We start from the raw sequence: 25,043 nt of genomic DNA, 5'->3' as shown, positions 1-25,043 counted from the left end.
CCCTACTCAAAAAGTGTGGCCCGCGGTCCGGCGTCTTCAGCCTCGCCTGGGAGCGAGATCTCAGGTCCGTTGCCGCTCTGACGAATCGAAATCGCCAAATGTGGGGTCTTGAGAAGCACTTCGGAGGCCAGGCAGAACCAAAAATCACTCCGTGGTCCTCCGGGGTGCCTGGGAGCGCAAGCTCCAGCGGCCTCCAATGCTGGTGGCGTTTAGTGGCATCCGTGCAGGGGGTGGTTTTCCTCTGACTGCCTTTGGAATGAGAGCTCCAACAGCCCTGTGAACCTAGATCACCTGGAGCCATGGCCATATTGTGCCTGGTGACTTTGAAAGAACAGGAGCTTCCTTACACACCGAAGACTATCACACCAGGTGCCTGTACACCAGCCAGGGCAACCCAGGGTAGAGGGTGCTTGGAAATGATAAAGCATTTTTACCCAAAAAAGAGCTTTCCTCATTTCCTAATGAGTAAATTTTTGATGCGTAGTCTTTGCCCAGCGCCAATTTCTGAACGGGAGAGTTTCCAAGACTGCTCATTACCCTGTCATTTCTAGTGCCTTAGGAAGGCAGTCCTGGAGAAGCCCTCTTTTTGCTCCCCTCCCCAGCTTGCCCGGCAGTACCAAGCACCCTATCTTACCTCTGCCCTCTTTTTTCCCGTTTCAGAGCCAGTGGCAGCTGTGCTGTTTCCCCACTTAACTGCCTCACACCTGCCGCCTTACCAGCAAGACATGACCCCATCCCTCCTTGTTATTAGGAAGGGAGCTTCTGCCCACACATCTCCAGTCCTCACTCCTGGGCCAAGGGGAAGGCACCCTCCCATCCGAGGCCACCTCCTCCTCTCATGTTCTCATCCATTCCTCTTCCACCTTTCCTGGGCCCTTCCTCCACAACGTTACCTCTTTCCCTCTGTCTCATTCCCTCCCTTTCTTCAGTCTTCCTCTTTAGCAATGCCCCAGTCTTCCTTGGACTGAAAAGAAAGACTCCCCCAGCCTGGATGCTCCCAACTGAGCACCCCCTAAGCAAGGACTGTCGAGCAGTCCTTGCTGCTTATATTTCCTCCCCACTCCTTACTCCTTCACTCGTGGTCAGCTTTTCATACTATACTGGACTCTTAAGAAGCCGCTACAGTCTCACAATGGCTGAATATGATTTATTTTCAGCCTTCATTTTGCTTAATCTCTCCCTTCTTGAAATTTTTCCTTTGGTAGATGGAACTTGCTTTTCCTCCAGAGAATTCCTGTTCCTGATGTAGACTGATTTCCAAACAGTTTTTCTTCAGGTCTCTTTTTTCCTCATTTTTCTGAGAGTTTGAAAATGTTCAAGCATCCAGAAAAAGTTCAAAAGCTAGTACAATGAATACCCACATATACCCTCCACCTAAACAGTTGTTAACATTTTTGCCATATTTATTTTTCTTCCCTCCACCCCAAACATGCATGGCATTTCATCCCTAAAGTATTTCAGCATGTTTATCCCAATAACCTCTAAGACAGATTCCTTAATTGAAATTCCCTAACTGTCCCAAGAGTGTCTTTTTCTCTTTTCTAAAAAACAGGGCCCAGTTAAGATTCACACATTACTTTTGATTATAACCCTAGTCTCTTTTAGTCTAGAACAGCCCCCTTACTATTTTTTTTCCATGACATTTACTTTTTAAAAAGTCCCGGCCATCTTATGTATGTCTTATAGACGTCCTGTATTTTGGATTTATCTGATTGTTTCCTTAGGCCAATTTATGTACCCAATCTTGGTTCATGTACCCGTAGAGGTACCATAATCACCTCTGTGCCAGCGACTCCTGACTACCTCCAGCCTTTAGTGTTCTTCCGGGTCTGTCCTTCATGGCCAGTCCCCTGCAGCATGTCTCCACCTCTACTTGCATATCTTGCCACAGGAGATGGTAGGGGTAATTCTATTCAACTCTGCATCTCCACCCCTGACCCAATAACTGATAACTACTGGGCTCTTAAAATGTATCAGGTACATTTACATGTATTATCTCACTTTATTTCCACAGCAGCTCCTTGGGGGGCGGGTATTAATACTATGCCCATTTTACAGCTAAGGAAACAGAGAGGGGTGAAGTGGCTTGTATGAGATTAAAGCTGGTAAGTAGTTGAGTCGGGTTCCAAATACAGTCTCTACCTGCAGATGCCATGCTCCCAGCTGCTGTACTGTCGGCCTTGTTACTCAGTCACCGGAGCTGACACCTGTTTCCTTCCTAACTCCAGCTCCAGGTAGTACCACCAGTGACATTAACATGTACGGAGCACTCACCATGCCAGAGCTGTGCTAAAATGCTTCACAAGAATAACTGCCTCTGCCTACTGTGCAGCAACCCCGTGATATAATTACTCTTACACCCATTTTGTAGAGAAGAGACAGGCTCAGGGGAACTAAGTAATGAAGCGGCAGAGTGGGATTTGAGCACCAGTCTCACTGAATCCTAGGCCCCCGATCTACTGAGTCTATTCCTACAAAGTATCACAGCTGTCTTCCTTCTGATGCCACCTGCTCAGCTCAGGCCCCATTTATCATTCATCTGGGATTCATCTTCCCATCCTTGTCTTCCCACACTGTCCCCTACTTGGCCAAAGGAACTGTCCTAAGCTGACATTGATTGTATCACATTTCCTGCTCAAAGGACCCCCAAGATCACCCATCATCTACAAGCTCTAGCTTTGTGGCTTGACGTTCAAGTCTCCTCTACCCCTGTGCCAGTCTTATCTGTCCCTTCCCTTACACATGCTGTATGCTTTGGCCAAACTGGACTCCTCGTTCTTCTGACATGCCCTGGTCTTGGCACCTCTGTGCCTGTTTGCCTTTCCTCCACTTAAAAAAGCCCCTTCAATTTCTAAGTATGAAAAATCCCGCCCATTTTCTAAGACCTAGCTCAAATTCGACTGCCTACATGAAGCTTTCCTGGATTCCTCATCATTCAGAGATGATTCTTTACTTCTCTGGACTCTCAGCATTTTGTATCTCAAAACCCTTAGAAAGGCCATCTAGCGTGTGGCTCTGTGGGTTCCTGTCTTACCTCCCTTGCCTGAGCCCTTGGGAGTAAGGATGGAGTTCACTCATCCTTCTGCTCCCACAGTGACTTGCCTGTAACAGCTGCTCAATAAGTATTTGAGGCATTGAACTCAATGTCTTTAAGATTTTCACAAGTCTTCTCAAATTATTAATATAATTATTCATTTATCTTTAATCCTCTAAGTAGAATTCCTAACAAAAAAATAGCCTAAAAGGAAGTAGCAGTAAATTTTAAAAAGCTGTTTAGTCAATAAAGATTTAATAAGTGTCAGTTATTGAGCTGTTTGGTTTGAATCCAATCACCTAGTATGTCATTATCAGGAACACTTTTCTTAAAATTATTTTCTTTACTACACAATTAATAAAAATGCAATGCCCCACTCTACGAAGAAAAGCTGAAAAAAATCCCCCGAAGTCCTGTCACCTTAGACTGCTATTAACATTTTAATGTATTTTATTCTTTTGTCTCTTGCAATTTTTGTATTACTCTAATAATAGTATGATTTTTCTTTTAAGTATTGAAATTTAACTTCTTCATGTGGATTTATAAGTTGGCCTATAAGATGTGAATCTGGACTTTTTGGAAGAAAAGAAAAAAAACTTCTACAAATGTCACTCTTCAGTTTCACCAATTGTTAGAACCACTAAAAAAAGCAAAGATTGACTTTCAGAATCTTAACCTCTCCTTCAAAAAGATGGCTAATGGGAGCACCAGTAGCCTGTTCAGGGGATGGGGAAAGCAATTAGCCTGACTGGTGACTTACCACTGGTTGTGGGAGTTATACACTTTTTACACTTCTGCATTGCTATAACTTTTCTCTATCAAGCATAAATTACCTTTATAATTAAAAATAAAGTTACTTACCTCTTGGCAAATGGAAAATCCTTACTACCAGCATTCAGCTTCCTTATTTAAGATAAACAAAACTTCCAACACAAGAACCGAGATAATCTTCAATTCCAGAGAAGCCTAGAAGGAAATGCAGCCCTTGTCCAGTCCAACTCCATCATTTGACAGAGGAGAAAAATGAGCCTGAGTGGCTCGTCCACTCTTAGTGGCTATGATGGCTCACCTGACTCCAGCCTCATCAGATATTCTGCCTCTTTGGCCTTGAGGGCTTCTGCTGGCTCACCTGGCAAAGCACAAGGGCTATCAGGACCAACTGGCTAAGCTGGCATCCTGTCAGCTAAGAGCTGGGATCTGAAAGTGCAGAGGTGGGTTCCGGGGATTGCATCAGCCTCTCTGGCTGTGGCACAGTCTGCTCACAATTAGAGTTGTCACTGCTAGTGGGTGATGGTGACATGCCTTGCATATATTGGCAGAGCTTCCCTGATTTATGTGACTAGGCTTGCTAATAGCACCAGCCAGCACTGCCTTTGAGGGCAATGCATGCAGTGGTGAGGTGGATGGCTGGAATTGGGATGCAGAATGCCCTAAACCTGACTCCTGAACTCCTGCCATGATGTAAAGTGATCAATCACTTCTTTAGGTTGAAATTTGTCAGGGAGGAGGGGGTGTGGGCAAAGCAGGGTAATGACAACCAAGGTTGAAAGAGCTAGGGCCCTTTATGCACCTAAGTTTTCATCCTTGGAGGCTGGACAAGGGAAGGGCTTGGCTTGGTTTGGGCTGAATTTCTACTTTAAATAGCTGTCCATGTCTTAATGTCTTAGAGGGGATTCATAAAAACTGAGCTGTTGTTTTGTTTTGCTGCCACGGACTCATTAGGGAATTCTATTTCTAAAGGTTTGATCTTCTTACCTTTCTACAACTTGAATCTGCTCCTTTGTCTGGAAGATGGATGAGGTGATCCTTAAGGTCCCCTTTAGCTCTAACATGCTGATTACATAAAATACTGTGAAACATCAATCTTTGAGTGAATCAGTTGTTCTGTTTAGATTTTCTTAATTGCAGATTTAGAAGAAAATGTTGAAAGTCACGTGTGTTTATTATAAATAATAATAGTATACCACACTTCTACAGAAATGAGGTACTAACTCTACAGATTCACTACCTAGAACTGAAAATGTGTGCAGTGGTAATAAGCGTGCTCTCCTATACCATATTTTTTGTCTTCACAACAACCTGCTGGCAGGACAGGTATAATCATCCATGTTTTACTGTGAGGCTCCACGTTTCAACAAGGTGAAATGGCCTGTAAAGGCCACACAGCTTAATAAGTAGCAGACTGGAGGCTGGACCTCAATTCGTGGTTCCCAGTCAGACTTGGGACCAAAGAGTTGGACCTCCTTCCACAACTCTCTTCTGGCTCACCTCTTTACCAGTGCCAGGACCTCTGTATCATGGCTTGAGTGTTTGCTGACACTTGGGTCAATGTTGGCTACTTCCCACCCACGAGCTCTGGTGCTGAGGGTAAGCAAGGCAGCTTTCCCAGAGGAAGCAAAGTTGGCCTTTATTAGTTTCCTATTGCTGCTGTAACAAATTACCACAAACTTAGTGGCTAAAGACAACACAGATTTTATTATCTTATAGTTCTGCAGGTCAGAAGCCTTGAAATGCATCTCAAAGTGTTGGCAGGGCTGTGTTCTTTTCTAGAGGCTCTAGGAGAGAATCTGGTTTTTTGCCTTTTCCAGCTTCTAGAGGCTGCCCACATTCCTTGGCTTGTGGCCCCTTCCTCTTCAAGGCCAGCAAGGACCGGTCTTTCTCACAGGGCATCACTCTGCCTCCCTTGTCCACATTTAAAGGACCCTCTCCTTAAGTTCAGTTGGTCAGCAGCCTAATATCATCTGCAACCTTAATTCTCCCCTGCCAGGTAACACTGCGTTTCCAGGGATTAGGGTATAGACATTTGGGGAAGGCAGGGAGGTGACAGGCATTATCTACCCACCACAGCATTATACTGCCTGACCCAGGTCTGGGGGGTGGGGGTGGGGGTTTAGAAAGGCACACGCCTGATGGGGACCCCCTATTCCTCAGGAATCAACACTTTACTGGGGGTCCTAATCTTTCCCTTTTTTTTTTTTAATCTTTCCCTCTTGTATTAATATTTTACTCAGCCTCTCTGCCCAGTGCAGGGAGTCCTCATAGACTTTTCTGAGAAAGATATCTAGAAGGTGACGATGAACAATGCCCTCTGGGGGGAAATCAGAGGCCTCCAGAGTTCTGAGAACATTTACAAATTTGTGGCACTGAGTAGGATCTGGCTGACTAGGAAGGCTGGGGGTGTGTGAGCGAGGAGTTGATCGAGCCTTTGGAGTCAGATGTGAATTAAACTCTAAGCTTTCAAAAAAAAAAAAAAAAGAGCACTCAAATGTTATGATTAGTGAAAATGCTGAAACATTAAAAAAATAAAAGGAAAATAACACCTAAGCTCCCAACCACCTACGTTAGCTGTCACCTTGCCAACCAGCTCAATCTCTCTGAAATCCAGTTTCTTCATCAGTAAACTATAGAGAGAAGACATACCTTACGGAGTTGTTATAGTGATTACTATTTAGGCAAATTCTGACATAGTTTAAACTCAATAACCATGACTTCTTTTTTCCTCTTACTTACCTGAATGGGAGCTCAAAACCAATCCAAAGGACTTCAGAAAGAGCACCCTGGGATGATTCCCGAGAGGAGAGGCACATAAGCCACAAAGGTTTGCCAAGTCATTTTTCCTCATGATGGAACTATTTTTCTATCAAAACATAAATTTCATACCTGATTTGCCAAATAAGCTAATCCAGTCAAACTCCATGTGACTGGTGACTACAAAGGAATCTGACCAATCGTACAATATATCAAAACCTACCCATTTAAGCACTTCTGCCTTCAAAGTTGTCACCTTTGAAGACTATACAGTTCTTCCAAAAATGCTTCCATGCTTAAAACACTTCTGGAACTCCTCTTTTAGAGTAGCTCTTGGAATTTCTGGCACATTCTTTAAAACACCCTACGGTTGGCAAATATTCATCTTACCAGGAAAAGTTGCATTTTTGAAAAGAGCTGCCAGTTACTCAGAGCCCAGTCTGGTGAATATAACCAGATTAACATTTCTTGTTAATAAGGTGTGATTATAATAAAGCATTGATTTTCTGTGTGTGTGTGGTTCATAAACTGGCCTTGAAGGTGTTGTACATTAAGGTTAAGTAAAGGGAGCACAGTTGTAGTAGAAATTAAAGCCCATTTGAGTGGGTTTATGATGTGAATGAATTCAGATAGCCCTGGGAGTCATTACATATTTAAATAGTACTAGATGTTTCTCTTTATGAAAATCTTAATTATGACATTCTCTAAAATCTGATTTCATAGTATTTAAATGAAGGCTTTAAGGAAAAGCAATAAATGCTAATGAAAGCTTCATTATTTCAGTATATATTCTCCTGGGCCTTTGGTCAAGGTAAGTAATGATCAGATGAATGAGCTGGCAGAAGTCTGTTAGTAATTGGAAGCAAAGTAACACACTGTCACGTGTTTAAATATATTTAATAATATTCCACCAACTTTTCCCTGTCTTGCTTTCTGGGCAATGAAACGTAGATGAGGAAATTTCTGGGCATTTTAACATAGATGAGCAAAGCTAGCTTTCAGTTGGAAAAATTTCTGAAAGTCATTCTTACTCAGCAGACACAGAACATTGTTTGCCTCCATCACATTAGCTTCCCCAAGTGTGTCTGCTCTTCATCCTCCAGGGACTTTTTGATTTAAATGTTTTCCATCAACTCCAATTTCTAACAACCTGATAAATGTTGCTTTTTTTTCTTGGTACTTCAGTGCTCTATTGTTCAGACTTAGAACCACAAAACCCCAGGGTCTGAGCAGGCAGAGTTACTATTATTTCAGGTAATTAGAGGAGATACATAATCAAATGAGGGGCTGCAGCCTCAGTAAGGTTCTATTGCTGTCTACATATCCAAAACCCTTAAAAACATGACTAAAATATTTTGAAGGCAGAGTTTATAAGATTTCCCTAAAAAGGTCTGATTTAGAGACAGATCTGAAGGCATTAAAAACAACAACAAATTGCCCCTTCCCCTCCACCCCAAGAACTTCGGCTTTTGAAAAAACTTTGAAGTGAACAGAAACCATTTTGGATTAATACTTTTTTTGAAACTATCAAGACCTTCATGTGACTATTTGGCCTTTGAATTCTACCAAATAGTATCTAAAAATAAATGTAAGCTCCAAGACTGCAGCAAGTCTTGCCCAATTTGTTTACTGCTGTATCCCAAGTGCCGAGAATAGTGCCTGGCCTATATTAAGGCCACCTGCTGAAGGAATGCATTGCTGCTGAACTTTTATTCTTATATAAAAGTATCTGAAATCTAGTTGCTCGAGTTCTCCCTGTAGCTTCCCTGCTCCCACAGGGTACTGAGAGCCAGGGTGACCTGCGAGACCTCCCTATCATTTTCTCCAATGGCTTCATTTCCAAAGTCATGCAAAATCCACCCCTTCTTTGAGGATGACCTCAAAGGGTCACCCATGATACCTTCTACCCTTTCTCACCGTCTATCACCTACCGGTCTCCTGTTCATTCTCCAATATTCATTAAGAAACCCAGCTCCTGATGCAGTCTTGTCCACGTATCATCACCTCAGGGAATGAAGTCGACCCATCCACTTACTCGCCTCATCTGTCATCCTCCCTGACTTCTACTAATAACCACCATCTCTGCTCCAGAAGTCTACTCCCAACCGTGCCCTTGGTATTTTTTTTTTCTTTTTAATAAATTTATTTATCTTTGGCTGCGTTGTGTCTTCGTTGCTGTGCACAGGCTTTCTCTAGTTGCAGTGAGTAAGGGCTACTCTTCATTGTGGTGGCTTCTCTTGTTGCGGAGCACAGGCTCTAGGCACACAGGCTTCAGTAGCGGTGGCGCGTGGGCTCAGTAGTTGTGGCTCGTGGGCTCTAGAGCTCAGGCTCAGTAGTTGTGGCACACAGGCTTAGTTGTACCGTGGCATGTGGAATCTCCCCAGACCAGGGCTCGAACCTGTGTCCTCTACATTGGCAGGCGGATTCTTAACCACTGCGCCACCAGGGAAGTCCCGCGCCCTTGGTATTGATAGCACAGCATAATAACACTAACAGTCACTAATATCTGAGGGCTTATTATGCACTGGACACTGTGCTCAGTGCCACACAGGCCTTCTCTCATTTAAACTTCCCAACAACCCCATGAAGACATTAAACTAGAGGTTTAAATAAATTTTTAAATGTCACTCAGCTGAGGAGTGGTGGAGCTGTGATTTGAACCCAGGTCAGTCAGACTCTTCAGCCAGTGCTCTTAACCATCCCACTGGGATGAAAAGAATCAAAACTTAAACCCCAGCTCTACCACTCTGTCACACAGACTTTTTGGCCTTGAGCAAAATAAACACCTAAGTCTCAGCTTTCTAATTCATAAAATACTGGCAGAAACAAAGAAGATAATATATGTTAAGTGCTTACTTAGAACAGTACCTAACATACCACAAATGTGTGTTCCATCCATCCTATTAACAAATGCTTAATGAACACCTCCTAAGCATCCAATCCTGTGGCAGGTACTGAAGACCCAGCAGTGACTAAGACAAACAAGTTCTCTGCCTTCACAGGTCTACCCAGCCCCTGCTGCATGCTCAATAATAAATATTTGATAGAACAAGCCCTCAAGGAGGTCTGCTAGCCTCCACTCTGCCTCTCTTCAATCAGCCAGTTATTTTGCTATAAAGCAATCTAATGAGGGCCCTTCCGGGCTTAAAATCCTTCAGAAATTCCTCATTTGCAAAGAGATAAGAACCAAATTTCTTAACACATTATGTGAGAGCAACTGTACATAAGTGGCTCAGTTCTCCTCCCTACCCCAACCTCCTCTTCTTTAATCAGTGAAACTCTTTCTTCATTTGAAATCTATTTGGAATCTTGAATTGTAAACCAGATTAGTGTAGACCTATTCTGTTAATGGCATGAGAACTGGAGTCACCAGTTTGGCATCCCAACCCCTTCCCACCCCTATCACACACACACACACGCACACACACTCACACATGCACCCCTGTAGCTCCTAAGGCAATGCCACAGGTTCTGTCAAACAATGTGAAAACCAAGTTTAGATGAGTCTTTTTCTAACTGTAGGGCACAGCCCATTAGTGAATTATGAAATCACTTTAGTGGCTGGAATCTGATTTGGAAAACAAAAATAAAAGTGCATTACATGAACTAATGGCTAAGTATTGGTATATAAAACCTGTTATATACGCACACACACACTCTCACATTCTGAGCTGTGATATAAATTGTATTTCTTAATGTGGATCATGATCAAAATGGCTCGAAAGCCATTGCTTTACATCCTCTTGTAGCTTCAGTTCCTTCCATTTCCTCAGTCACATAAAACTCCATCCATATCAAGCCACTTGTGGTTCCCCAAACCCATCTTGCCCTTCCTCTTCTATGCGTGTAAGTGTATGGTGCTAGGCGCCAGGAACGCAGTTGCAAGAAGAAACAAAATCTTGCTTACACGGACAAATATACAAATCACACTATTTAGCTGTGAACCCAAATAAGTAGTCTAAATGAAACAAATATGGATTTTCAAGAACATGTACCAAAGACAATTAGAGAGACAAGGGAGCCATCCCTGAAGAAGAATCAATTAGCAGAGATCTAAAGAATACGTCAGTTAACTAGGTAAAAGGGTAGAGGAAGAGCATTCCAGACATAACAAAATATAGGCAGCCCTGGGATGAGAGAGGATATGGCATGTCTGACGAACTGAAAAAAAGGCCAGAGTGCTGGAGCCCAGAGAACGAGTGGGAGGGTAATACGAGACAGGACAGGAAAGGCTGGCAGTGGTTAGACCAGGTGGGGACTTATGGGCTAGGATTTTGTTTTCTGTCCTCAGAGTAATGGAAAGCCATGAGGACGATTTAAACAGGAGATGATGAAATAGGAGTTTTGAAGACACTGTGTCTGCAGTGTGGAGGACGGACTAGAGGGAAGGAGTGGCTGCAGGAAGACCAGTTAGGAAGCCAGTAGAATAATCCAGGCGAGTAGTGACAGTGAATTGATTCACTATATTGGAAGTCAGAGGAAAGAGGAGAAAGGGTGTGGTAGTGAAATAGAGACCGACTCCTAGGTTTTGGCTTGCATAACTGGGCAGATGGTGCTGCTAGCTGAGAGTAAACTGGAAGAGACAGGGTTTGGAGAAGACTCTGGGTTCAGTCTTAGATAAGCTACATTTAAGGTGACTTTGAGTTGGATATGTGTCCTGCTAAGACAACCTGGAAGCCATGGGAGTATCGCTGGTAAATGAAATTGGGCATATGAGTGTGAGGAAGATACCTGGGCTTGAGCCCTGAATGCCTCTCCACTCTTCCTGGTGTTGTATTTCTACTTATTATAAATGTCTATGAATACACATAGTTAACTACACACTTTTACTGCTTTAAAGTTCAAATATAGAAATGATAAAAAGCAAAAATCTGCTCACTCCTTGGGCTTCTCACTGCGGTGGCTTCTCTTGTTGCGGAGCATGGGCTCTAGGCACGCAGGCTTCAGCAGATGTGGCACGCAGGCTCAGTAGTTGTGGCACACAGGCTTAGTTGCTCCACGGCATGTGGGATCTTCCCAGACCAGGGCTTGAACCCATGACCCCTGCATTGGCAGGCAGATTCTTAACCACTGCACCACCAGGGAAGCCCCAATCTGCTTTTTTAAATCAGCAATGTAATAAGAATATTCTTCTCTATCATGGTATAGACAGTTCTATCTTACTCATCTGAATGGCTACAAAGTATTACATAGTAGGCCTGTATCACAATTTAACCAACACCCCAAGTCACCACTAATGGATAGCTGGGTTATCTGGCAGACAGTTACCTGCCCATTCAGTAGCCATTGTTCCCCTCTGCCTTGCTCACTGAACCTGATTTTGTTCCAACAAGCAACATGTTCTGCCCTAGGTGATAGTTCATGATTGGCTTAAGGCAAGTGAGACCATCCTGTTGGCCTACTTTTTCAACTTCCCTCGCAGCTATGGGCAGTAATGTTATCAGGCTCTGGCTAATAACCCTAAGTAGAAGTCTGTTGTGAGAGTTTCTGAGTAAGCTTTTGCTTTCCTGATAAAAGAGAACTAACAGGAATACTGACTGCTCTTTCCCCTTTCTTCTGTTTTGGACATGACTATGATGACTGAGGTTCCAAAAGTCATTTTGCAACTACAATGCCATAAGCCAGCACTAAGAAGAGTAAAGCAGAAAGGCAAAGAGAAAGCCTGGGCCCTGATACACAGACACACACATAAACAGTGACTCATTTTAAAGAATCCAAATGTATTTCCACTTTAAAGCCTGAAGAAGTAAAAGGAAATGTTTTAGACCAAAGATTCAAGGCAGAGATATAAGTGATGCCCTACAAAAATAAGAAGCACACTTAGAACAACACAATGGGGAAATACTTTCAGCTGTTCCTGAGAACACCTTTAGACGCTAGGTCTAGAAACGCCTTTCTGGCTCCCTGCCAAGCACACCCCTCTTTCCTGCAACTCGTTAAGGAAGGCCTTTGTATACAATCTCTCCTTGTTGGAAATTTCTATTTCTTTTGCCTGCCCTTTGAAAATGTGCCAAATTAAGAAATAATCTTTTACATGAAAAGTTGGAAGGTGTTTGAATTGGGTGAACCATAACTTTTCATAAGTTCACAACTAGAGTAAGTGAAACATCAGAAGTAAAAACTTTTTAAAAAAAGACAGAAAAAAATCCCCCCCTTTATGAGAAAAAGTGCTTCCTGGCTATTTAATTCCAGAAAACAATTTCTGTTATTTTACTATAATGGTGATGGTTTCTTCTGTTCTCAATTTTGCCACCTTCTCCTGTTCTGGCAAAATATGTTAGATTTCTCAAAATTCCTCAACTTGTAGCTCCACTTAAACACTTAAAGGCTATTAAGTTAATAAATTTATACTGCATGAATAAACTATAGTTTTAAATATTAGACGCAAAACAACTTTATGTGTAATTCAAATTGTACATAATCCATATTTATGCTTCTAAACAAACAGAAGCTCACATTTGTACTACTTTTACAATTTACAAAGAGCTTTTACATACATTTTCCCATTTTCTATTCAAGACAAACATGTGAGTTAAATATTCTCATTTCACAGGTAGAAATAGAACCAGACATTATTCAGTGCTTTAACCAGTATATAGTATAGCCCTGAGACTTTAGATCTGCAAAGGGTTTTAATAAAGCAAATATCACATATATTTCAATTTTTATCACCATTTTCAAGTTTCCATTTTCTTAACAAAAGAAAGCAATGAAAAAGTTTTCCACAATCTAATAATAAAAATGGGAAATATTACATAGACAGTTGTATACTAACCCAATGAGTTGAGATCTACCAGAAGCAAGTTTACTCTGAGGGTCCTATATTGTTACCTATATGTAGGGCACCGGTACCAGAACCACATTTAGATGAGTAATTTTTCTACTTTAGAGAAAATAATGCAGGACACTCCTAGTGCCTCCAAGTCTAATGTACATATATGTGTATGTGTTAGGGTATGTAGGTGGCCAAAAAGGATACAGAAAAATACTTATTCTAGATTTTTAGAATTATAGGACCTCTGTTTTTCCCATCTTAGGCCTTTAATAACTTGACAATTGTTTGGTCATATGTCTCATCTTTAGTAATATATTTATTTTTCTTTCCACACCCCCCTTTCTTCCTAAGTACCCTGTACATTAAGACTAGAAACTCCAACAGGTAGCTTTCTTTCTGAATTATCTTCCCTACTGCATACTTTTTTCCAGAATTTTCCTTTCCTATTTCTATACCTTGAAGACATTTCTTTATAGTAGATGAAGGAGCTATATAGCTTATATTCATTATGAGAAAAGATCAGTTCCAGCATTGATTTCCCAGCAAAAAGCTGAGAGAAAAGTTGAACAGAAAGGAAAAGAACAGTGTTAACGGGCAGAGCAGTGACACCTGCACTCAGAAAGCTGCACTGCAGTCTCCGAAAATCTGAGGGTATCCTTTCATTACTGTGCTGCCAATTTACAGAGGAAAATTCTGGCTGGTCATGAGTTCAAAGCAGACCAGTATGTTTAAATTATTGGTTCAATGAATCATTCTTTTTGATGTTTTTTATTGCATTTGAAGACATTTTCAATAAATATCTTGAGTTTGAGGCCTTGGCTAGGTAACCATTCTGCAGTAGAAATCAGATTTTTCTGGCACAACTCCATTGCCAGCAATGGGATTTATCAAAACTACAAATGCCAGCACACTGAATATTTCAATACTGTACTTAACTGTTCATATCTAAATATTTCAGCTATGAAACAAACCAAAGGTAAATGCTTAATATATAGTACAAATCAACAGATTCTTCACAGAAGAAAACAATGAGACTGATTTTCTACAACATGTCAGCTGTTCATTAGTTCTCCAATAATATTACTTGGGTTATTTCAAATATAATAACATTTATACACCACTACCCATGTTTTCTCAACATTTTCTACCTAGGTCCTAAAGGGCATAAACAAGGATGTATATAGTCAGAATTGTTTTTATAAATTTTCCATGTTTCTTTTGTTATGCATCATACAATAATGGAGAATATAAGGAGACAAGGACAAATGTACATTTAAGTTAGTGGTTACATGAATTTTGCTTATATGGCTAGTTGCTTATATGGGTCTTGCAAATGACAAAACAAAGTAACAAAGCTTGATAAGCTCATCTGTGCCCTGTGAACTTTAGTCCACTCATAGCATAACTTGATTCAGTCACTATTTATTAGTTTTTAAAAATGTTTTTTAAAAACTGCAAACCAGGGCTTCCCTGGTGGCGCAGTGGTTGAGAGTCCGCCTGCCGATGCAGGGGATGCGGGTTCGTGCCCCGGTCTGGGAGGGTCCCACATGCGGCGGAGTGGCTGGGCCCGTGAGCCATGGCCGCTGAGCCTGCACATCCAGAGCCTGTGCTCCGCAACGGGAGAGGCCACAACAGTGAGAGGCCCGCATACCGAAGAAAAAAAAAAACCAAAACTGCAAACCACACTTTATTACACTTTTCTGAATCAAGAGGGGGTAAACTGTGACACGGTTCCCTCATGCCACTGACTCTTTTGGAGAGAAAATTTCTGCAATTAAACAAGAGTTTCCAAATTCTATAAAAAAGCTTTTGTGTTCTATGACTGACCTTCACTCTACAGTCCCTTTGACCCAAGGCACAGTCCCTGGTGCATCTTTCTGAGATTTAGTTTCGGGGAAGTTTTCAGCAAACCTCTCTCGTGCTTTCTCCCAGTTCTTTTTGCTCTTGTTTTGGAGAAGGTGAACATCTTCAATTGAAGATGGCTTGCCTGTTCCCAAGCCTGCATGTGTTCGCCGAAGTTGAAGCTGGATCTGTTACCAAAAGTTAAGAAGAGAACTTACTGTAGTATCTAAACACACTGAAATCTGCTGTATCCAATTTGGTACTTTAACTATAATTCTTTGAATTAGAAAAGATAGATGCATAAGAAAAAACTGTCAAATACATACAGGAATACATGATTATACATGATTATACATTGTCTTGCCTGTCGATAAGTACAGTTGACTCTATAGAAAACAGAATGCTCCTTAAATAGCAATCACCAAATTTCACTGAGATGCTGCAGAATCAATCTGTCATCTACTCTAACGAGAAGTAAAAGCAATGGATGTATTTAAACCTACAGTCCAAGCCTCACCTAAGTAAGTGAACAGGTAAGTTAAACATTAAGAGTCATAAAAAGAGAACTTGTTTATTTTCATAAAAGGAGGGGAGGACTTCGCATTATTTTGAGAACCATTACAAGCCACCAGTTACTAAGTGCCTAATATATTTCAGGCACCATCCTAGGGGCTTTATGTTCAGACATCCCTGAAAGAGTTCTCATTATCCCCATTTTTACATATGAAAACTGAAATCCAAACTTGCCCTAAGTCACACAGCTAGTAATAGAACACATATTCTAACCTGACTCCTAAACCCATGTTCATCCCACTGTACCTCAATGAAATGAGAAAATTTACATTAAACTCACACTGATGCACCCATTATTTCTTCAGGTACCAACTAATTATCAAGGAAGTTCTTTGATCATATTACTACTTTGTAAGGTTTTTGTGAAAGAGAATCTGAACCTCTGATGAACCATGGGACTATAGAATTAAACCACTGTATTGTTTTCCAGACATGATTCTCTCTATTGCTTGTTACATGCTCTGAATCTTGAACCTACAACAGATTCTCCAGCTAGTACAGAGTCTGCCTGTTCGTAAAGTAACACTGTGATTGCTCTTGCATGTTAGGACAAGGCACAGTAAAGAAGTCATTAAAAATAACTAAAAGGCACAGAAGAACTTCTGGCTCAGGAAATAACATTCACTATCCTAGTCTGATGAAGGAAAAAACTCTAAGAGCCTTCCTAAGAACTTTAAAAACAAAACAAAACACATCATAAACACATATATTTGGTAACTGTGATTGCCACAAAGGTAGTAATTATGTCTCTTTTTGCTTGCTACAATACTCCTAGCACTTAAGGCAACACCTGGCATATAGTAAGTACAGTAAATATACCCATTACAAGAATAAAGAATGAAAGAAATCTCAAGTCTTACCGGAGTTTTCATTCCTCCACCGTCCTTCCCTAGGCCCTCTCCTTTTTTCCAACCCATCTTTTCCAACATCTTCCGACCTTTATTGCTATCAGTAATTTCACTTTAGAGAAAAGTAAGATGAGAGTTGACTTCTAAAAGACCATTTAAGTCACATTTATAATAAATTCATGAATTAAAAATAACTGGTATGACTACTTTAGAAACTATTGGGCATTACCTAATAAAGTTGAAGATACACAAATTCTACTCCTACATATACTACTTAACAGAAAAGGGAATGTTTTGCAGTCAAATCTAACAATAACCACAAATCAGAAACAATCCAGATGTCCATCAGTGGTAAAGTGGATAAACTGTGGCATATTCATACAAGAGAATATTATATGGCAATGAAAATAAAACGTACTGAACATAACAAAGTAATGCTGAACAAAAAGAATATAGACACAAAATAAGTACTAAATTATTCCATTTATTTAAAGTTAAAAAATAAGTGAAATTAATCTGATGCTGGTGAAGTCAGTAGAATAGTTACCTTTGGGGAGGAGAGAGGAATAGTGATTAAGAGGGGACACTAGGAGGGTAGGTTTCTGCGGTTACTGATAATTTTCTATTTCTTGACCAGGACATGTATTCTGCAATGTGTTAATCTTATGATGTATCACTGATATTGATACTTACATTTGTGAATTTAACATCAACGAAAAAAGTTAAAATGAAACCAAACCTCTCATTAACTATTTGCATTTTGTTTTATGATTTTATGGTCTGCTAATTTAAGGGTATTTTAATTTTCTGTTCTATTACATTGTCTTTTCAGTTCTACAAAATATGTAAATTAGCTCTTCAATAACAATAACCCAAGCAATGTCAGACCAATGGATTTCATTTTTCATTTCTGTCTTCTAATTTAACTGTAATGCAATCTTCATATTCTCCAGCAATTATTTCAAAAATATTAAACCTTAAAATATATTTGTCATGTTGCTTAGCATATCTAATATAAAATGCTATACCTCATAAAATGTGACTCCATAAATTCTAAGATGCACTGTTAGTCTATGTACCATTAAGAGAAAACTGCTGTCACATGTAACTGTAAAATTCTATCCAAGTAGTATATCTTAGAATCAATAAAATGATAATAAGTCAAAATTTAGTAACTAATTGTTAGTTCTACATGAAAGATTTAAATGTTAACTAAACTTAGAATTTATATTCTGAGAAACAAAATGTAGCTAATATATGATTAAATGCAGAAATATAATCATTTTGTAGGCTTCAAAATTACATTTTTCATGTTTATCAATGCTAGTTTACCAAGAGAAACGAACTGAATCAAAAATAAGTAAGGGGGCTTCCCTGGTGGCGCAGTGGTTGAGAGTCCGCCTGCCGATGCAGGAGACACGGGTTTGTGCCCCGGTCCAGGAAGATCCCACATGCTGCGGAGCGGCTGGGCCCATGAGCCATGGCCGCTGAGCCTGCGTGTCCGGAGCCTGTGCTCCGCAACGGGAGAGGCCACAACAATGAGAGGCCCGTGTACCGCAAAAAAAAAAAAAAAAAAGTAAGGGACTCCCCTGGTGGTCCAGTGGTTAAGAATCCACCTTCCAATGCAGGGGATGCGGGTTCCATCCCTGGTCGGGGAACTAAGATCCCACATGCTACGGGGCAATCAAGCCCAGGCGCCACAACTAGAAAGAAGCCCGCGCCCCACAAGAAAGATCCCACGTGTCACAACTAAGATCCCGCGTGCCACAGCTAAGACGTGACGCAGCCCCCTCCCCCCGCAAAAAAAAAAAAAACAGTAAGAAAAATAGTATTTCAGGGTCAAGAACAGAAGCAGTAGAGTTCTGAAATAACTATTAAAAGTATCAGGCCATACCAATTTCTTACTAGCCCAGCCTCCTAAATATCTAATATATAAAAGTATGGTCACTCCTTTGTGTGGCTACAATGTTAGCTATGCATATATACGTGTGTTTAAGTTTGTATGTGATAAATCTGTATGTATACTTACATATATGATCAGTAATTTTCTAGGGAATAACGCAATACCAATATTAGAGGAAAATGTAAACAGATGTAGAGTTTCCATCTTGATCTGTATTATTCCTTTAAAAGGCTACCTATCAGATTATATAGCCCTATAAATCACATCGCCCTATGAATCTGATTATGGTACAAAGACTGTTTCAAGCAATTAAAATTTAATACTTACGAATGAACAGATGCAGGAGCATCATCTCTTTGGAAAGTTCCTTCACTTCCAATCTGCTCCCTACGTTTTCCAGCTCTATCTTTATATTTTGGATTCTTTAAAGCCTTTTCATCTTCGTAGTCTGTATTCTTCACAAACATGAAATATTCATTGAGGAAAACAAAACTGATAAATAAAAATATAATGTCTGTATATTTGCCTTGCTTAGCAAATATGGTTCAATGTGGTCTCCATTAAATAAGCCATGATATAAATTAAGATGTACTAATTAAGACAATTACATTATTGAATATTTCTATTCTATCCCCTTTAATATAGTGAAAATACAGTATATTTTGAATCAATGCTGTGTACCCACATTCTCATATGAACTACCAGTATTCAAAAAAATATGGAGAACCCCTGGGGCTGGGGAAAAAAAATCTACTTCTCCTTTTCTCTAAGGAACTGAAAGTTCCAAAGGACCTAAAATATTTTGATACCGTTCCTTAGAAGGGAAAAATGTAGAAAGTCTTTAAAAAATAGATAAAAGGAAATAAATGCTCTTTTACCCTGGCAATAATAATAGCTTTTTGCTTCAATACAGCTTCATTATATGATTAATCAGTCACTCCACAAATATTTTCTAAGTAAAGAGTAAGTTATGCCCTATGCTAGGTGACAGAATGCAAAGAAATTTATAATCCTAAAGTGCAGACACACACAGTCTTCAGCATGTTACAGTATGACTGGTTCGACAATTAAGGTATACACAAGATATGGCAGTGGCACAGAAGAGACAGGCAATTCAGCTTGGGGTTTCAAAGGCTCCTCTTCCCCTTTGCTACTATTTGCTAATCTTTACATAAAAAGTACAGCATTCATCCAAAAAGATGCTACAGACTGCTAGAGCAATGCAAGTAAAGTACCACAGAAGTTTTTACTTAATTTTGCTTTCAAAAAAGAAAAATACAGACCACCAACCCTAATGGGTATTCCCCCCAGAAAATGATGTAGAAATTAAGCTAAAATTTTTGAAAAACCATTTTATTCTCTCCTTGTATATCTTCTATTTTCCTCCCAAATTAACCTCTTAACATTTTTTTCTATTATGATTTCTCTCCCTTAGTACAACAGTAACAAAAAATACAATTCTGCATAAAAATATGTTATTTGTTATCTGACTTGTTCATAAAGTGTAAAAAACACTGGACAAATACACTTAAGACCTAGATCCTATATCTAGCTCTGTCGTTTAGTAGGTAGGTGACCAGCTCTAGTCTCTCTAATGTAAAATGACAATATTAATTAGTTTTCTGGTCTACTTATAGGATTAAATGGTAATTTTTTTAAATTGCCTTACTGAGGTATAATTAACATACGATAAATTACACATAAAGTGTACAGTTACTTTTGAGGTTCATATACACTTATGAAACCATCACAATTAATAAACATATTCATCTCCCACAAAAGTATCCTCGTCCTTCTTTGTAATCTATCCCTCCAGCCCCTCTCCCTGTGCATCTTCTCCTGTAGCCAGGCAACCACTGATCTTTCTGCCATGATACATTAGGTTTGCTTTCCTAGAATTTTATAGAATCGAAGGATATAGCATGTTGAGTTGATCTTTGAACAACATGGGTTTGAACTTCGTGGATCCACTTATACATAGATTTTTTTTCAGTGCTAAATACTACAGTACTACACGATCTGCAATTGGTTGAATCTGTGGATGCAGAACCCCAGGTATACAGGAACTGTGGACATAGAGGGCTGAGTACCAGCTATATGCAGATTTTTCAACCAAGGTGAGAGTCAGCACACTTAATCCCCGGGTTTTTCAACGGTCAACTGTACTCTTTGTCTGGCTCTTTCACTCAGCACAATCATTTTGAGATTCATCCATGTTGTAATCTGTATCAATAGCTTATGCTTTTTTATTGCTAAAGTGTTTGACCATATAGATTTAACATAGTTTGTTTATCCATTAATGATGGACAGATGAGTTTTTTCCAGTTTTTGGCTTTTAGAAAAAAAGCTGCTGTGACCATTTGCTCACTAGTTTTTGTATGAACATATGCTTTCATTTCTCTTGGATAGAAATGAAATACTTTGAAGTAGAATGGTGAATACTACAGTAGGTGTACATTTAACTTTTTGACAAAGTACTAAACTCTTCTCCAAAGCAATCACACCATTTATATTTTCACCAACAGTGTATGAGAGTTCCTGTTCCTCCACATGCCCACCAACACTTAGTATGGTCAGTCTTTTTAATTGGTTTTAAATTGTAATTCCCCAATGACTAATAATACTGAACATCTTTTCATGTGTGTATTTGCCACCTGCTTTGGTGAAGTGTCTATTCAAATCTTTTGCTTATTTTTAAATTAAGTTGTTTTCCTTTATTGAGTTTTCAGAGTTCTTTATATACTCTAGGTATAAGATACATGACTTTTATCAGATATATGATTTGCGAATATTTTTCCCAGTCTGTGGCTTATCTTTTCATTCTCTTAATCGTGTCTTTGGAAGAACAGAAGTTTTGGAGGAAGTACAATTTGTGCTTTTATGGATAGTGCTTTTAGTGTTAGATACCTTAAAAAATCTTTGACTTTTTTTTTAAGGTTTGCTTCTAGAAGTTTAAATTTATATGTATAGTCCATTTTGAGTTCATTTTTATATGTTATGAGGTGGGGATCAAGGTTGTTGTTGTTGTATGTGGCTATATAGTTGTTCCAGCACTGATTGTTGAAAAAAGACCATTCTCTTTCCACCAAATTGCCTTCATGCCTTTGTTGAAAATCATACACACGCACACACGTATACACATTTATCTATGTATCTATCTATCTATATGGGTCTATTTCTGGACTCATTATTCTGTTCCATCAACATATTTATCTTTTTGCCAGTACTATACTGTCTTTATTGCTGTAGTTTACACTAAGTCTTGAAAGCAGGCAGTATTAGTCCTCCAACTGTGTTTTTCGAGGGTATCATTTTAATGCAAGTTTTTTAAAAACCAGAAATGGCTATTCCAATATAGGGTATTATCATCACTTTCCTACTCCAACCTCAACAGTTGTTGAGGTAAACAGTAAAAAACAGGAACTACATAAATCTCAGAATCATTCTAAATAGCTCTCTTTTTATATATAAAAATGGACTATGCTTATCTACAGGCAGTTTTATACAAAACCAGATGCACAGTTTAATACATGTAACAATATTTAACTCCCTTACCTGCAAACCATATTTTACTCGTATTTTCTTTAATTCTTTTCTCCTTTCCAGCTCTTTTTCCTCCTTACTTAGAGTTGGACCAACTAAAAGGAAAAATTGAGTTTGGTTTAAAGAAAAAAAAAAAAAAACACTAAATCTGATATAATACTGTTTATTTAATAATGAAAAACTAATAGTACTAGTATCCCATCTGCAGATTAATAAAAAGTTCAAATAAATTAATATAAAAGGATCTTAGGTTGTGATGATGTCCTTTCAGCATTTTGGTAATTAAATCTACTTGGAAAGTAAACCAAAACTCAAAGATTATAGGAATGTTTTAGATACTGGAAGAAACACTGAACATCTTAATTTTTCAATATGGTTACTGTAATAGAAATCCAAATGCAGAAATATTGTGAGTTTTCCAAAGGAACATAAGCTTGTGCAAAAGAAAAATAACAGAACCCAAGATTCACGTTACTATGTAACGTGCCATACTCATTTTCATAATGTAGTATGAGAAAACAAAAAATACATAATGAACGTGTATAGCTGGTATTTAAAGGAAACAAATGATGTGAAAAAAATTACTTACTAGTTAAAAGGATCTTTCAATTTTTAAAGCCTTAGATGAGTGGGTTTTAAACAAGATAGTAACATTTTACAATATTCTTTATTATAGAAAGTAATGGTATATACACAGATAATATATCAAACAAACTATTAAGTAGGAAAGCAAATATATCAACCAATAAATCTTAATACCTTGGCCTATTCTTTTCTATGTTACTATTTTACATCAGAGTTTAACTGTGGATGACTTTTTATATCAGTAAACAGATGTTAAAAGGGAAACCAATCTCTATTTATGTCACAATTACTCCTTTGAAGTACATTTAGCTACCACTGCAGCGCTGCTTCAAAAGCCTATAGAGTGGATTAGCAAAAACAGAGCTAATGATTATCATTCCTGGTCATAAAGTAACCTAATGCTGTAATAGTACAAATTACTACACAGAAAGACCAACTACAATCATAATCTACTAGTCTAGGTCTCAAATTTGAAATACATGTCATTCTTAGTCTCATTTGATAATATTCACTTAAATATAAATATATCTCAATAGAGTATTATATCAATTAGATATGAAGCTGGTACTGATACTTTTTTAGAACACGCAGTGAATTAAAAAGCTACCATGCCCATAAACAGTATGCTTCACATACCAAAAGGTTCATCTTTCTTATCAAGACGAAGGTGAGCTCTAACCTGCCCTGGTTCACAGCCATCACAGGTATCACTGCCAGGGTGAATGTGAAAGGACAACACGGTCTCTCCAATTTTCACTTCATCTCCATGCTCAAGTACGTAAGGGTCACATTTAGTTTTGGGCTAAAGGAGAAAAAAATTACAAAGCCAAACCCAAGAGAGTTACATATGGTTATTTTATTTATTTTATGTCTACTGTAAGTAATGTCTGATTATAAAAAAAAATTGAGATTGTTCTCAATGAGATAGACATATGCACACACATTTCCACAAAACTTGAAGGTGATGCATAATATTCTACTAGTTGAGAAGATGACAGCTGAACCGAGCAACTTCTAATTTTTTTTTAATATTTATTTTATTTATTATTATTTATTTTTGGCTGCATTGGGTCTTCGTTGCCAGGCATGGGCTTTCTCTAGTTGCAGCAAGCGGGGGCTACTCTTCGTTGTGGTGTGCGGGCTTCTCATTGCAGTGGCTTCTCTTATTGCAGAGCACAGGCTCTAAGCACATGGGCTTCACTAGTTGTGGCACATGGGCTCAGTAGTTGTGGCTCGCAGGTTTAGTTGCTCCGCGGCATGTGGGATCTTCTGGGACCAGGGCTCGAAGCCATGTGCCGTGCATTGGCAGGCAGATTCTTAACCACTGCGCCACCAGGGAAGCCCTCTAATTTTTATATTATCAAAATCCACTGATCTCCCCATCTCCATGCCCAATCCTATCACAGAAATACCCAACTCAAACTTCAAACAGTCTATTACCAAAATGAAAAATCACAATCAAAAAGATGAAGTGTTAAGGAGATAGGTGCATCATATTTCCCTTTTTCCGTCCTCTCTTGATAATTCGGTTTTATCTCATTTTTGATTCTTATAGACTAAGACCTCCCTCCCTCCCTTCCATATATTATCTTATTATGTGCTAAAGCACTTTGTTACATGTTGGGATAGAAGAGTTAACTAAATAGACATAGCCCCTGCCTTCAAGGAGTTTACAGTTTAACAACATTTCCTTTAACAGTTTAAACACACAGACACACACACACACACACACACACACAAAGGATGGCCCCTAAAGTTGCTATAAGAACATTTACTCTGAATAGCTTTAAAATGCATTTATTTCTAAAAATAAGGCACAGGTACATAATTAGAAGTCAAAACTCAACAGTTAAGTATCCACTTACTGTATACATTTTTTAGCCCTTTCTAAGAATTCCCTTCCATGTTAACACATTTGGGTGAATACCAATCTGAACTAAATGATATGTATAATAACTATGGCCCTGAGGGATAAAAAGTTTCATTTCAGTTTTTTAAAATAATGTGCAAGTATTTAATTAATAAGTATATACTCACTTGAAGAATCTGTTTTCCATTTACAATTGTACCATTTTGACTGCCTTGATCCACAAGGACATAACTTTGTAAGTCGTGATCAAAATAAATTTCTGCATGAAACTTAAAAAAAAAGAAACCAGGTAATTATAAAGTATTATACATTTTTTTAAACCATAGATAATTTCTCTATGATAAGATGCAATGAACTTTAGTCTCTTAATAATTTAGCTTTTATTATTTTTAATACATTTTTTTCAGAATACAAAAGTATAATAATGCTTCTGGTAGAAATGAGAAGGCTACAGGAGAAAAACTCACCTATAATTCCACCTATAATTACCATTAATAATTTAGTATGTGTCCTACCTTTTTTACTTTTTTTTTTTTTTTTTT

General features: G+C 38.9%; 1 protein-coding gene across 1 annotated transcript in view; it reads right to left on the bottom strand.

The window, feature by feature from the left end:
* Positions 1-14,895: 14,895 nt before the first annotated feature.
* AGGF1 (angiogenic factor with G-patch and FHA domains 1) overlaps positions 14,896-25,043 on the bottom strand; it is a 42,321-nt gene continuing 32,173 nt past the window's right edge. Inside the window, exons 9-14 of the mRNA XM_024732794.1 lie at positions 24,669-24,770; positions 23,268-23,433; positions 22,059-22,141; positions 18,831-18,958; positions 16,613-16,712; positions 14,896-15,367 (exon numbers count right to left, since the gene is read on the bottom strand). Coding sequence (XP_024588562.1) covers positions 15,167-15,367; positions 16,613-16,712; positions 18,831-18,958; positions 22,059-22,141; positions 23,268-23,433; positions 24,669-24,770 — 780 coding nt within the window. The 3' untranslated portion in view covers positions 14,896-15,166. The remainder of the gene's footprint in view (positions 15,368-16,612; positions 16,713-18,830; positions 18,959-22,058; positions 22,142-23,267; positions 23,434-24,668; positions 24,771-25,043) is intronic.

The sequence above is a fragment of the Neophocaena asiaeorientalis genome, unplaced genomic scaffold, assembly GCF_003031525.2.
Source record: "Neophocaena asiaeorientalis asiaeorientalis breed wild unplaced genomic scaffold, Neophocaena_asiaeorientalis_V1.1 scaffold515, whole genome shotgun sequence".
NCBI lineage: Eukaryota > Metazoa > Chordata > Mammalia > Artiodactyla > Phocoenidae > Neophocaena > Neophocaena asiaeorientalis.
The sequence above is the reverse complement of the archived record's forward strand: the minus strand, read 5'-3'. Positions and strand labels throughout refer to the sequence as shown.